The 15738-nt window shown below is 39.5% G+C and overlaps 1 protein-coding gene across 7 annotated transcripts in view; it reads left to right on the top strand.

The window, feature by feature from the left end:
* Window positions 1–15052, top strand: part of CFAP206 (cilia and flagella associated protein 206) — a 38022-nt gene extending 22970 nt beyond the window's left edge. For 5 of the 7 annotated variants that reach the window (XM_028494665.2, XM_024116816.3, XM_007104017.4 and 2 more), the window contains 6 exons: window positions 1186–1305; window positions 2674–2872; window positions 4770–4910; window positions 8059–8252; window positions 10189–10332; window positions 14618–15052. In XM_028494665.2, coding sequence (XP_028350466.1) covers window positions 1186–1305; window positions 2674–2872; window positions 4770–4910; window positions 8059–8252; window positions 10189–10332; window positions 14618–14851 — 1032 coding nt within the window. In that variant the 3' untranslated portion in view covers window positions 14852–15052. Of the gene's footprint in view, window positions 1–1185; window positions 1306–2673; window positions 2873–4769; window positions 4911–8058; window positions 8253–8961; window positions 9477–10188; window positions 10333–14617 lie in introns of those variants that run through there. The other 2 variants (XM_028494667.2, XM_028494668.2) reach the window with 2 other exon arrangements.
* Window positions 15053–15738: the final 686 nt, after the last annotated feature.

Raw genomic sequence — 15738 nt, 5'->3', positions numbered from 1 at the left:
TGTAACTTTTACTTTGGAGAACATATGCGAATTATTTCTGTTCCTTGTTGTTTGTGTACAAATCTAAAGACTTTAAGGACTGCATTTTCATATTTGATTCCTAAAAGAAAACTAGCAATCAAGGGGAAAAAACTCTGAGGGGTAGAGAAGCGACTTATTAGATAGGATAAACAATATGTAAATTATTATTATCAATTTTATTATAAATAATAGGAGAATGAGGCAAGAGGAGGGGAGATGGTTAAAGAGTAGTATGGGTAAAATTGAAACAGGATGCACATTACATCGTGAATTAAAAAATTCATTAGTTGAAATACAGGGATGATATTTGATATTTCTTATGAAGTAATTTTTTGTCATTTAAAAATAGTCTAGTAAAACATATAGTTAGGCTACAGATATCTGAGAATTCAAATGCAGTTTTCTCCTCTTCACGTAATTGTTACTCTTTAACACTGTGCTAATAACCCCATACCATTGCCATTTCTGGTCACATCTTAGGATAAGAGCCCTGGGCTCAGACGATCTGGTGTAGAACCATGATTCTACCCCTCATTAGCTGTGTATCCTTGGGCAATTTACTTACCTTTCTGTACCTTGGTTTTCTTATTTGTACTTATCTCTTTTTGTACTTATAAGTATTTAATATGGTGCTTAGTACATAGTAAATGTTAGTAATTATTTCAGATTCAGCAATTAGCACCTTATTTTCAGATTGCTATGGTTGTATGAGAAACATATTGTTTTTCTTTCAATGCTGTGATTTTTAACATTTTCTGCATTCTTGAATGCAGTTTTAAAAAATCTGGGTATCAAAATAGTTTTCAAAGGGATACTTCATTAAGTTGATCTTGGAGGAATGGGAAAATAACAGTTCTAGAAAACTGTGTCAGAGGATCCACTGCTCGGGAATGCAGTTATACTGAATATCAAAGAATACCTGTATACATTTGAGAAAAATTATAGCCATTGTATTTCAAAAGATTCATCCATTCAACAAATGTTTCTGGAGCGCCATCCACATGCCCGTTCTGTTCTTGGTGTTGGGGATGCCGTGGAGAGCAGACTCCTTACTCTGACTGAGCTTGCTTTCAGGAGGTGTGGGGAGCAGGTAGGGCTTAAAACATACATAATGTTTGCAGTAAAATTATAAAAATATGAATGCCAATTATGTTGTCTTCACAGTCGGATATAATTACTTGTGCTCAAGAAGTGGAACTGATGATAAAGCAGTTAGGAGCCCAACTGGAACAATTAAAATTTACTGTAAAATCAAAGACGGCTGTCCCAACATCACAAGTCTTGGTGAGCATTTGTCATCCACTTTGACCTTGTTTAAAGGTGAATGTACTTTTAAGTCCTATGAAGTTGGATCACAAGTCATTTTAATTGTATTTAATTACTAAAAATAAAATATTAGCTTTTTTTTTTTTTTTTTTTTTGTGGTATGCGGGCCTCCGTCTGCTGTGGCCTCTCCCGCTGCGGAGCACAGGCTCCGGATGCGCAGGCTCCGGACGCGCAGGCTCAGCGGCCATGGCCCACGGGCCCAGCCGCTCCGCGGCACGTGGGATCCTCCCAGACCGGGGCGCGAACCCGGTTCCCCTGCATCGGCAGGCGGACGCGCAACCACTGCGCCACCAGGGAAGCCCCAAAATATTAGCTTTATATGAGGTGATCCTGTTGTTTTTGGTTATTTTGTAGTAATAATCATATAACCAGGATGTTATAAGTTGGATGAGAGGATTCCCTTGGTAGGCCATTGCTACTCAACAAAGTACAGATATATATTATAATAACCATAATATCAGCATTGTCTGTGGCAACAAAAATAATCCATAGTGCAGTGTTGAAGACGTTTTTACAGTAGCTGGTTAAGAAATTGCCTTCAGCACAGAGGTGATGTAACTTGTGACCTTTCTGAAAAGACAGATAAAATCACTTTGTTTACCAGGCCTGCACTTATTCTGTCTTTCTGATTATCTGTACCACCCTATGGGCAAATCTGGGAGCCCCAAAGAAGTACAAGATGTACATGCAGTATTTTATAGAGCATTTTGAGTCTCTGATCATTTTCTGTAATCATTCCCAACATTTGACTTTAAAAACCTGGAAACAAAAGGCTAAGTTGTTTCACTTATAAGTGGGGCCTGATTAATTTTTTATTTGTTGTATAAGTCAGTGACCTTTAATATGAATAAAAACTACTTTATGTCACTGACACAAAATCTTTAACTTATAAGCTCACAAGAAATGGCCCAAGATGTATCCCTAGACTTTCCAAGTTCTTTTGAATTGTAACTGAGCCAAATAAATCTAATTATAATGAGTCATATTTAGCTTTTTTTAAAAAAAGAAGCTATTTTCCCCTAGACATTTTGAGGTGAAGCGTCCATGAATGTTTTTTAGGTGATCATGTGTATCTGGCTTTTTTGAATAAACTAACTTACTGGCAATCATACCAAAATAAAATGCTTTGATATACAAGTTTATTTTCTCATAATTTATGAGTTCAATTTCTACTGAGATTCTATCGTCTAATTTCATGAGACTTTTACTTGTTTTATGGGAGAATTAATCTCTTTACAAACAAAAATTTGTACTTATTTTTAAGAGTAGAGTGATTTGTAATTTTATTAAACAGTGACATTTTGAACATTTTTGTCTCTTCCTCAGCCCATCTTCATTGCCCTTTCCAATCTGTGGACTAGCTTTCAGGATGAAACTGTTTTGATTAGCATCCTCAGTAATTTAACTACTCATCTTGAGCCATTTCTGGGGACTCATGAACTGTTCTTTCCTGAGAAAATGATGCAAGCTCTTCTTGATGGAGTGACTGTGAAAACTGATGTGTGTAGAATGAAAGAGCACATTGGTAACATAAATCATCCATTATTTCCTCTTCCTCTTAAAATTACCTCTAGAATAAACTCACTCTCTTGTTTTAAAATTTTCAGGTGTACCTTTCTGATAAAGTTTTGAATATCTTTCTTGATTGTAAGACTGCTAATGTTCATTATAGAAAATATGGAAAACAAAATATATAAACTGGAGAGTTTGCTATCCAGCAATAACCATTCCTAGTGTTATTGTTCGTGTTTTGGTTAACAATGATTTCCTGTGCTTATAGGTTTCTGTTGTAGTCTTAGTGATTTTATTATCGATTTGTAGTAGAAAAGGGTATTAATCCTTGCTATATTTGTTGCAAATAAAGCTCCATTTCTTTGGAATGCTATTTGCCGTATATCTACCCCAGATTCAGGTTGAAATTTATAAATCAATAAATGTTATCCTTATAAAATTGAGCTTATTTTAGACCCTTTAAGAGATGCATTGATTCTTATAGAAAGGCTGTCTTTATCAATAAACTTCCTTTTACTTGTTTAGTCCCTGCTGTCTTATTAAAGACAACTCAAAATTCATGAGAAATGTCAGAATAGAGTCTGGGATTTGAATTGTTGCCTAAAAAGAAAGTTTTTCCAGAAAGTGAAATTAGATCATTGACTCTCCAAATTTCCTTTTCACATTCTGTTTCTGTAAAAGTGAAAAATAACCTAGTGACAGGGCAGGAATAAACACGCAGACGTAGAGAATGGACTTGAGGACATGGGGAGGGGGAAGGGTAAGCTGGGACGAAGTGAGAGAGTGGCATGGACATATATACACTACCAGATGTAAAATAGATAGCTAGTGGGAAGCAGCCGCATAGCACAGGGAGATCAGCTCGGTGCTTTGTGACCACCTAGAGGGGTGGGATAGGGAGGGTGGGAGGGAGGGAGACGCAAGAGGGAGGAGATATGGGGATATATGTATATGTGTAGCTGATTCACTTTGTTATAAAGCAGAAACTAACACAACATAGTAAAGCAATTATACTCCAATAAAGATGTGGAAAAAAAACGTAGCGGTAATTTGCATTCTTAAATTATTAGAATACATAAAATCTGAAAATGAAATCAGAGAGCCTCAAAAACATCCTTCCAGTTAGTTTTTCCTACTCTTTTCATTTTGTTAAAACAGCATATCTGTGCAAATACTAATTGAAACTGAAAAATTAAAGTCACTTCAGCAGTAGATATTAAACTCAACTATATTGGCAAGACGTGCCATTTCCTACTATAAGTCAAACGTTTTTATTCACTAGAACACAGTTTATCAAGTTACTGCTCCAGGGAATTGGGAGACCCGATGTTCTTTTGAAAGAATTTAATTTACACTCACCACATCTCATCACCGTTTGAGGCTTTCAGGCATATCAGGAAAAAAGAGTGAAGAAGGTCTATTTTCTCCAAAGTATGCATTTACTTCCAGCTGTAGCCACGGGGTCACTTGTAGTGTCTGCTGTTTGGATACAGAGCCAGAAGCAGAAGTGCAGGTAGCACTGCAAAAGTAAGAACCTCGGGGATCAATGTTTTATAAATTCGTGTTTTTATTTGCATAAAAAAAATTGGCAAAACTAGGAAGACTTTTTAGAAGTGTGAAGAACAGAAAAGTATATCCTCTGTTGCCAAAATTACTAAGTTACTAAGAGATGTTTCCTTGACTCTTTCTGCTCAGAACATTCTCAGTTGTTTGAAGAACTGACAGTCCTAGTACATAAGCATCATATTCAAAGTATTTTGCCACCTCGCATACTATTAAGAGCTACACTGTCTTGAACGAAGTTAATTCATCTCTGTTTTAGTCACGTAGCAGGCGGTCTCTGCTCGTTTCCTGGGTGGTTTACTCTTCCCACTGAATACGGTTTTTCTTGTGCGCTTCTTTCATTTTAGAAGAGAGAGTAAATCTGGCGGATTTCAGAAAACTAGAATGGCTTTTCCCAGAAACAACAGCCAATTTTGATAAATTGTTGATTCAGTATCGGGGATTTTGTGCTTACACATTTGCTACAACAGATGGTCTTCTTCTTCCAGGTACATCATTGGAAATAATACTGTCCTCCCTTCTCCAATGTTTTCTTTAAATGATGTGCCCTCATTGTCACTCACTCACTCACTTTGTAAAATTTTATGGACTCTAATGGTGAACTAGGAAAGGAGCTACAAAAATGACCTAAATGCAGTATTTATCTTTGAAGTGCTCGCAGCATAACCTGATAGACTGACATAAACAAGAAATTATAATACAAGCGATAAGTGATGGAATGTGTATATGAAATATGGATGCTGCAATATCATAAAAGGGGGATGACTCATATGTCAGTGAAGGACTTCAGAAGTGTTATGTGGCATCCCTAAAATATATCGTCTTCCAAAGTGATTGCTTGAAAACGCAACACTGGTTTGACTGATATGTTTATTAAACAATATTCTTTGTCACTTTATGGTTATATTCCATTAACATAGATCAGGATTTCCGTATAAGGACATGGCCAATATTTTATCAAGTAAAATTTCTCTATGATGTATATATTACTAGAACTTCTCTAAAGAGTAAATCAGAAATTGAGATGCAATAAATTATTATCCAAAAAGTGCCATGTGAATTGGCAATAGAATTATTACAAAGAATTATTGGGACTGTGTGTAAAGAGGCTAGAGAACATACACATTGACTCATTTTTTTTATGGTAGAGATTGTTTCATTATGGGAGTAATAAAAGGTTTACCTTGGGAGAACTGAGAGAATAGTATTCTGAGGCCCTGTGAGGATCACTGACAGGAGAAAACAATCAAGAGCCATGAAGAAGTAAAAAGCAATAGAATGGAGATGATTGCTTTCTCCCCTTGTCTTTTTTTTCCTTCCTTTCACTCCCCCCCTCCCAAATCTCTCTCTCTCTCTCCCTCCACAAATAAGAAGGGAAGGGAGTCATGAGAGACACAAACACAGAAACATGGATGTGGGGTGACACAGAGGTAGCATGATGTGGTTGGAAAAGCTATGGGCCAAGATTGGGAGAGCCGGGTTTCTTTTTCTTTTTAATATTTATTTATTGTTTATTTTTGGCTGTGCTGGGTCTTAGTTGCGGCATGCGGAATTTTTTTTTTTTTTTTAGTTGTGGCATGTGGGCTTCTTAGTTGCGCATGCGAACTCTTAGTTGCAGCACACATGCAGGATCTAGTTCCCTGGCCAGGGATGAACCCGGGCGCCCTGCATTGGAAGTGCAGAGTCTGAACTGCTGGACCACCAGGGAAGTCCCAGGAGAGCCTGGGTTCTAGTCCCCGTTGTCCCATTAGTAAACAGAGTAACTTTCAGCAACTCTCTTGTCTTTTGTGGACCTCAGCTTCCACGTCAGGAAAAGGAAAAGGTCCAACTAGGAGGTCTGTTTGGTCCCTTGCAGCTCCTACCAACTATGATTCTAAGAAAGGGGGAGAAAGAGAAAAAAAAGTAGAAGGGCTTGAGGGGCTTTGGATTTAGAATCCTCTCAGAATCAGCTAGTCTGGAGACTTTATTTCTACGTGCTACAATATTACCTGGGCACCAGCCACCTGCACTGCCTCGGAGGAATTCCGTGGGAGTCCCTCCTTCCTCGGGACTGCAGACCACAGGACTTGAGTCCCCGGGTAATGCTGGGGCTTACCAGGCAGGGTCCTTTTCAGATGACATCACTGACTTTACTGCCCACCTCTCGTTCCCTTGTGCAGTGCTCTAGCCCCACTGGCCTTCTTGCTATTCTCGAACATTCCGAGCTCATTTTCACCTCGAATCTTTTGCACTTGCTATTCCCTCTACTTGGACAGCTCTGTTCCCCCACAGCTACATACCTTGCTCCCTCATCTTATTCAGCCTTCTCTGATCACCCAACTTAAAATATCAATCTCGCCCTTCTTCCTTTTACTATGTGTTTAACCTGCTTTGCTTACTTGTTTTCTGTAGCACTGATCACTCTCTGGGCTATGGTATATTGATTGATTTCTTTTCTCTGTATCCTCAGTGCCAAGAACAGGGTCAGTAAATATTTGTTGAATAAGTGAAAGAATAAATAAATAAGACAGTGTTACTGTTTCCTATATAATTCCCACAAATTGTGGATACGTATAACCCATATTTTATGTAGTATCTTTTCATAGTGGGAGATACTTTCTAACATGCAAATGTACATTTTGGAACAGATGTTTCATTTTTGTAGTTCTTACAGAATTATTTTAAAAACAGTGCTTCTATGGGCTTCCCTGGTGGCGCAGTGGTTGAGAATTCGCCTGCCGATGCAGGGGACACGGGTTCGTGCCCCGGTCGGGAAGATCCCACATGCCGCGGAGCGGCTGGGCCCGTGAGCCGTGGCCGCTGAGCCTGCGCGTCCGGAGCCTGTGCTCCGCAACGGGAGAGGCCACAACAGTGAGAGGCCCGCGTACCACACACACACACACACAAAATAAAAAAAAATAAAAATAAAAAAAAAATAAAAACAATGCTTCTAGTAGTTAGTTTAGTTTAAGGAGGTTTGAAAAACCTGCTAGATGATTAAGTGGCTTCTCATAAAAGATTTTTAAACAACTTATATCTGGATAGTGAAATGTTTTTAGATAAAATCATAATTTAAAATTTAAAAATATGGGACTTCCTGGTGGTCCAGTGGTTAAGATTCCCTGCTCCCAATGCAGGGGACACAGGTTTGATCCCTGGTCGGGGAACTAAGATCCTGCATGCTGCATGGTGTGGCCAAAAAATAAAATAAAATAAAATAAAAAATATATAAAATAAATTTCATTTGAATTTTACGTAAAATATGATTTAACCAAATGCATAACTTAAAATTGCTAGTTGTAACATTTTAGCTAATAAAGACATGTGATATGTTAAAAATAGAGTGTATAGGGAATGGTTCTATGAATGTATTATAAACATAGAATCAGTATTTCATATCTTTAAAAAAATATTTATTTATTTATTTATTTGGTTGCACCAGGTCTTAGTGTGGCAGGCAGGCTCCTTAGTTGCTGCTCCAGGGCTCCTTAGTTGTGGCATGCAAACTCTTAATTGTGGCGTGCATGTGGGATCTAGTTCCCCAACCAGGGACCAAACCCAGGCCCTCTGCATTGGGAGCGCAGAGTCTTATCCACTGCACCACCAGGGAAGTCTCAGTATTTCATATCGAATTCAATTCCTTTTCTTAATTTTCAGGAAATCCAGCAGTTGGAATTTTGAAATATAAAGAAAAGTATTACACTTTCAATACCAGAGATGCTGCATATTCATTTGCAGAAAATCCTGAAAATTACATCGATAAAATTAGAGAAAAAGCCAAAAAAAATGCAGAATTGATTCAGCTACTGGAACTTCATCAACAGTTTGAAACCCTTATTCCATATTCTCAGGTAAGCAGGTTGGCGTTTTAAGAATTCATGACATTTAAAAGTGTAGTTAATAAAAAAAGTTACATTTTGTTGTAGAATGCTCCCCCAAGTCCAGGCAAGAGACAGGGTTAGAATGAGGGCCTTTACAGGTTATCTGAAAGGGGTTCACATCCGAAGATGGAAACTAAGGAAATCCACAAAGAATAAATGAAAACAGGATAAGGAGTCACATTGATGAATTCGACTGGAAAAATCTGAAAGAGCAAGACTACATTTAGATAAATAATTGGAACTACAGTATTTCCTTATCTAAAATGGAAGGAGCTTAGCACAGATAACATAGGTGGTAACTTAGGCTCAGAATTGTAAAATAACAGGTTTAAATTGCAGTAGTCTGAAAGGCCACAGAATGGATCTGAAGGTGTGTTTCTGTGTGTGTGTGTGTTCCTATTCCTTAATTCATTCAACAGACACTTACTGAGCCGCTTGCCGTGCACCAGGCTCAGTGAACAAAGCAGGTAGCAATCCCTGCCTGCACGGGGCTCACATTCTACCGCTGTGTATCCTTGTTTTCTTCCTCTTTGTCTCTCATTTGTACTGTCCACATTTTAATTGCTCTTTCTGTCATCCTCTCGTTTAATTTACCTCTTTTAAACTCACTAAACTAAAACCCTACAATACATGGTTTATGAATGGTTTGTGTTTGTTATATTTATCAACATTTTGACAGTGAAGCAGGTGGGTGTGGATACGACTGACCAGGTTGGCAGGGATCCCAGCGGTGACTGGTAAGAGGACGATGGGGCTGGTGACAGTGAGGAACAGAGGATGGTCTGAACACTTGGGCAGGAAGACTGACAACCTGCCAAGGACAACGTGGTCAGAAGGGGGCAGCTGTTGGCACGCTTGTTCTGATACCGCGCTGCCAGTCTGTTGTTGTGATGCTCCAACTGCCCTCTTAAGATGGCGCAAAGAAAATGAAGGGCTCGAATCAGATAACCAGGAAGGTGTGCTGTATGTAGATACTTTGCTATTAAAGAACAGTTTTCCTCTACATATCTGGTCTTGTTTTTCCCTTTCTGTGTATTTAATCCTGTGTATTTAATCCTTCACTGACCTTTAATACCTCTGGAAGTGAGTATTCTTTCTTCATATTTCAATGCTGTATTCATTATTTTTTCTTGACATTTACTTGCGTAATATTGTAAGTTATCTTTTCAGCATCTTTTTACGTACCTAAGTATATCATAAGATCATTTTGAAGGCAAATATGCTAAATGGTAGGCGTTCAGTAATCATCTGTTTCTTGATTTGGGGAAAGAAGTTCATCTCTTCCCCCTCCTCTTTACTAGGACTTGAGTTTCTTAAACCTCTGCCACCCCCTCCAGCAACTTCATTTACAACATAATCATAACTTGTTTAGCCTGGAATCACTGAATACTTAATATTTTAATAGTGAATGTATGCTTTCTGGGTGCTTTGGCAGAAAGATGAATATATTCCACTAAAATAGATAATAATCTGCTATGTATGCAGAACTTGAGTTTAAGATATCTTCTAAAGATGTTCTGATACTTTAAACAAATGTGATATATACCTAATATTTAATAGCTATTCTAAACTTCTATCCATTTCCAATAAGGTATTCACTTATGCTCCCCACTGTGAAAATTGGAGAGGGACATTTGACTTGGGATGAGTGATGTTAGGTTTTCTCCTTCCAAAATACACCTCCTACATTAAGTTCAAAAAATCAGGCACAAATCCATAATGCCTTGGGAAAGTAATTACATTTGGCTCGTTAATTATGAACTTTTTTAAAATTTTGCTGGTATTTACAAGTATGTTTCATGTTCTTGTTTTCCTAATGTTTTGTCAGTTTTAGCTAAATATTTTAGTTATCTGTAAATAGTGTTTCTTTTTTACAAATATTAATTACAAAACTCCACTTCTTTAGATGAAAGACGTTGACAAACATAATATAAAACCAATTGCAAGGTGTGAAAGTAGCACACAGACGGATACACATTTATTGCCACCAACAATTGTGAGATCATATGAGTGGAATGAATGGGAATTAAGAAGAAAAGCTATAAAATTGGTTTGTAACAATATTTTCTAAAATTATTTATAGGTTGGGGAGTTTTAATATGTTGTTACTCATAGAGTTGGTAAGCTAAATTATTTATATAAAATAGTGAGTTGTACACAGTATTTTTTGCTAAAATAAAAATAATTAGTATAATTTATAATTTTCCAGCTTTACATTGTAAAATTATCTTCTAGGTTTTTTTTAAAAATTAGTTTATTTATTTATTTATTTATTTTTGGCTGCATTGGGTCTCTGTTGCTGCACGTGGGCTTTCTCTAGTTGCAGCGAGCGGGGTCTACTCTTTGTTACGGTGCGAGGGCTTCTCATTGTGGTGGCTTCTCCTGTTGCGGAGCACGGTCTCTAGGTATGCGGGCTTCAGTAGTTGTGGCATGCGGACTCAGTAGTTGTGGCATGCGGGCTCAGTAGTTGTGGTGCATGGGATTAGTTGCTCCGAGGCATGTGGGAATCTTCCCGGACCAGGGATCGAACCCGTGTCCCCTACATTGGCAGGTGGATTCTTAACCACTGTGCCAGCAGGGAAGTCCCTATCTTCTAGTTTTAAGCATAGATAGAAATACAGAAGCATGAAACTGCTCTCAAATTATATCAGCCAGTAACTAGAACAATGATAGTTGCTATCTTTCTCTCTATCTCCTTTTCTCAATCTCTACCCTCTCTACTGATGTATATAATAGTTTTAATTCATTGTGCTAACCTATGAGGTACCAGTGTTTAAAGCCCTGCAGCTTCCTCTAATCATTTAAAGCATACCTTTCTCTTTTTTGGACTTCTTTTTTGAGGAGCAGAATGTTACTGCTGTTATTATAGCACAGATACAGGCCCCTCTTATTGTCAACTTGTTCTCTCCAGACGTCTCACTTGTCCTTCTGATTTGCAGTCATCTTAATCACAGTAGGTACCTACCCTTGATGCCTTCTTTGAAACTCTCATCCCTATCTGACTCAGTGGAATTCCCCCACTCTTCCTTTTGATAGTATCTGGTCTTTTTTTTTTTTGCGGTACGCGGGCCTCTCACTGTTGTGGCCCCTCCCGTTGCGGAGCACAGGCTCCGGACACGCAGGCTCAGCGGCCATGGCTCACGGGCCTAGCCGCTCCGCGGCACGTGGGATCTTCCCGGACCGGGGCACGAACCCGTGTCCCCTGCATCGGCAGGCTGACTCCCAACCACTGCGCCACCAGGGAAGCCCATATCTGGTCATTTGAAACAACAAATATTTATAGTGTGAAGGAACAAACTCTTTTTATAACTGTAGCCTTTTCTCAGTATATTTTATCCAGCTCGTTAATGGAAATCAGGTGTGGAAATAAAGGAAGACTACTCCAATGAGAACAGAGGCTATTTATTCGAAGCTTGCTATATCAAGGGAGCCAGTCACCATCACTTGTGTTTGGCAGAGACTCAAAAGTTGGGGAGAGGAGTGAGAAAGTTTTATAGTGAAAAAGGGGAAGGCTTCAGGTATTCCTCTGATTGGAGGATGTTGACAGGGGAAACTGGAGGTGGGCTAACTAGCAGCGGGCGTTGGGGGGGGCATCTTTCGTGATTGGCTTAGTGAGCATATTTGGCTTTCTCTGGTTGGTCCAGAGATGGAAGGGGAGGCAGCAGGAAAAAAAAAAAAATAGGGCGGTTCTGCTGTTCTGAGCTGATTGCTACAGCTACTGAGGTTGTGGTTTGGCTTCCAAGACTGGTTGCTGCAGAGGTTGTGGGTTAGAGTTCTGTTATCATGTAAGGTCCAACCTAGGTCCGTTTGTATATTGAGTCCTCTTTTCACTAACCACATCATTTCCCTTGCCGCCCTCTCTGGTGGCAGCTTTTCGGTCCCCTGATTTCTCAAGATGCGGAAGGTTCAGCTTCCTGGAATATTTTCCAGATCAGCGGTCCCCAACCTTTTTGGCACCAGGGACCGGTTTCGCGGAAGACAGTTTTTCCACGGGGGAGGTGGGGGATGGCTCAGGCTGTAATGGGGGCGATGGGGGCGATGGGGGGCGATGGGGAGCTATGGGGGCGATGGGGGCGATGGGAGCGATGGGGAGCGGCAGGTGAAGCTTTGCTTGCTTGCCCGCTGCTCACCTCCTGCTCTGTGGCCCAGTTCCTAACAGGCCACGGACTGCCTGGTGTATAGTAACTCTAGGGGCAAACATGATTAAAAAGTTGGCGTATCTGAATTTTAAGTGCTTCTGGTCTTAATTTCATCATCCACGGGGCGATGGGGAGCGATGGGGGGGCGATGGGGGCGATGGGGAGCGGCTGTAAATACAGATGAAGCTTCGCTTGCACACCTGCTGCTCACCTCCTGCTGTGCGGCCCAGGTCCTAACAGACTGCGGACCGGTACTGGTCCTCGGCCCGGGTGTTGGAGACCCCTGTTCCGGATCATTGTTCCACTAGCATTCTTACCAGTTACTCTTCTGTAGTTCATGAAGCTCCCATTCCCTGCATTCTTTTCTGTTATCTATCAATACTAGACTCACTCGAGGGCATCAGATGTATACTGGGTAATATATATATATCCTACCACCTTGTTCTTCAGGAACTAATAGTCTAGCAAGTGACACTGATACACTAAAAATATTTTAGTATCTCTTGGTAAGTGGTATAACAGAAGTGAAATAAAAATTCCACTCCATTGACTTAGGTGATATTTTAAGTTGGTCTTGAGATACACATAGACAAAGGAGAAGAGAGGAGTCATGGTTGGACAGGATATGGGAGGTATAGGTGGCAGATTAGGTCTGGCCTGGAAATGTTAAGAGAATGCGGTGTTCAATGGGGCTGAACCTCATACTGACTGGACCCTCTCTTCTCACTCCTCGACTTCATTCTTCTTCCCACCTTAGACAGAATTATCCCCTAGAATTGCAGCATGTTGAATGCCAGCTCCCCATGTATTACCAACATGACCTGTTGATAAGACAAAGCTGAGTATATGGCTTAGAGCTGTAAGGGAAACCACCCCTTCAGCAGAGCTTTGCAATGTCTCAGAGGGGGAACAGCAAGGTCAGGATTTATTGAGACTTTGAAGTTTGGTTGAAGGTAGGTCTTTTGATGCCTGGGCTCAGTTAGGGGATGTGTTGGGGGCCTGAAATGGGTTGTAAAGATTATGAAAAAGCAGTCCAGGATTGATGGGAATAGCAAGGTGAATCTTCAGGCAAGGGATGCAGAGTCTTAGGGCTTCTGTGTGTTAATGCTTACCACTGAAGAGTCATGCATCTTTCAGGATGTTCTCCAATGAACAATCAAGTTATTTGCTTTGGCAAGAGTCTCTTGGAATAGTAAAATTATGCTAGTGAAGACAAAGGAATAGCAAAGTCCTGTTAATGTAGACGATAAGCTGTGTGTGGGAGAAGTAGTTTTGGTTCTCAGTCACCTGCAGTGTCTCAAACGCTGAAATGTTTCCTCTAATTCCAGGTTTCTCCTTCTTAACTCACATGCTGTAATCCCTTCTGAGTTTTTTCCTTGGACTTTAACCACAACTTCAATTAAACTCTTATTCTCTTTTTTTTTTTTGCGGTACGCGGGCCTCTCACTGTTGTGGCCTCTCCCGCTGCGGAGCACAGGCTCTGGACGCGCAGGCTCAGCGGCCATGGCTCACGGGCCTAGCCGCTCCGCGGCATGTGGCATCTTCCCGGACCGGGGCACTAACCCGCGTCCCCTGCATCAGCAGGCGGATTCTCAACCACTGCGCCACCAGGGAAGCCCAAACTCTTATTCTCTTTTTTATAAACTCTTCCTTGCTTCCCAGCCTGAGCAATCTGTTTAACCTCATGTTTAGTTGTAATCCATAAAAGGAGTAAGCATAATGTAGAAAAATGTAAAGTATTATCTGGAAACATCAGAGCTTTTTATATTAAAAGTTTGGGTGAAGCCCATTTAGGTAAGACAATGGAAATCTTAAATTTTTGTCTTTTAAAAAAATAAGCCAAGAATGGTGGAAAAATCCAAGTTGTATGACTCTCAAAGTATAATAATGAATGAATTATTGTATTATTATATTAACAAAGAATTGAGCTCACTGTAAGTTTGAATCTGTATGTTCTCTCTTTGGGTCCATTTTCCTTATTTAATCTATTTTCCTACTTCTCAGCAAAGAGTATTTATTTTCTATTATGTTCTAAATTTTCCAATGTTTTAATGTTTTGCAGAAACATGCTATGTTGCAGGACTAATTTCTTTGTGGATTGAGATGAAAAAAAAAGGCCGATACTAACTGGTAACTGGAGTATTTTATTCGTTCTTTAGAGAAATGTTCATTCCTGTGTATTCTCTTTCTACTTAGGCCAATTTGCGTCGGAAAGTTACTCACTCGGTACAGACTGATCTTAGTCACATGAGAAGAGAAAATTGTTCCCAGGTGTACCCTTCAAAGGATGCTAGCACACAGTCAATGAGGGAAGGTGGAAGCAGCCGAGTGCCCCGGCCCCAGATTTATATAGCTGGTTTCCGCGGGGGCCATACCAAGACCACCTATGAAGTCAAGGTGAACTTAACTAGAGCCATTGATGAAACCTAGTTAGAGACCACACTTTTAATGTAGATACCACTAAATTGTGAACAACGGCAAATATTTAAAAGTATTTTTGCATCCATGAAAATTAGCTAATTTTGTGGGGCTGGCACGTTCATTGGTGGTATGAATGTTTTTGGGTTCTCACCCATATGCACTGTCAAACTGCTACAACAAATGAAAAATTGTTTTCTGTAATACATTTTTCATTCTATTAAAATTGCAAAGTAAAACTCTGTCCATTCCTCTTTGACTTGTAAGAAAAAGTTTGGCAGCATTAAGACTGAAATTATTAGATATTAATATACGATGATTAGATATTAATATATATAAGATTGTTATGCATGGGATAGAAATTTATTTCGATAACTTTTTATATATTGATATAAGATTATTGTACCTGGGATAGAAGTTTATTTCAAAAATCATATTTAATGTTGAACATTAAAAATTTAAACCATATTCAATATTTTCAGCTTCATTAGCTATTAAATGTAACATGGATTAAATTGATATGTAATAAGACCTCACTAATTTGGAACAGTTAGAACAAAGATCCACTTGATGTTTTTATTTTTTTTAATTTTATTTAAAAAATATTTATTTTTATTATGTATTTTTTAAAATTTATTTTGGCTGCACTGGGTCTTAGTTGAAGCATGCAGGATCTTCGTTATGGCATGCGGGATCTTTAGTTGCAGCACGCGGACTTCTTAGTTGCAGCATGTGGGGGGCACGTGAACTCTTAGTTGTGGCATGCATGCAGGATCTAGTTCCCTGACCAGGGATCCAACCTGGGCCCCCTGCATTGGGAGTGTGGAGTCTTACCCACTGGACCACCAGGGAAGTCCCACATGATGTTTTTTAAAATCTGGAAATTTTACATGGAATCT

The sequence above is a fragment of the Physeter macrocephalus genome, chromosome 10, assembly GCF_002837175.3.
Source record: "Physeter macrocephalus isolate SW-GA chromosome 10, ASM283717v5, whole genome shotgun sequence".
Lineage (NCBI taxonomy): Eukaryota > Metazoa > Chordata > Mammalia > Artiodactyla > Physeteridae > Physeter > Physeter macrocephalus.
Note: the sequence above shows the minus strand (reverse complement) of the source record. Positions and strands in the feature narration are given on the sequence as shown.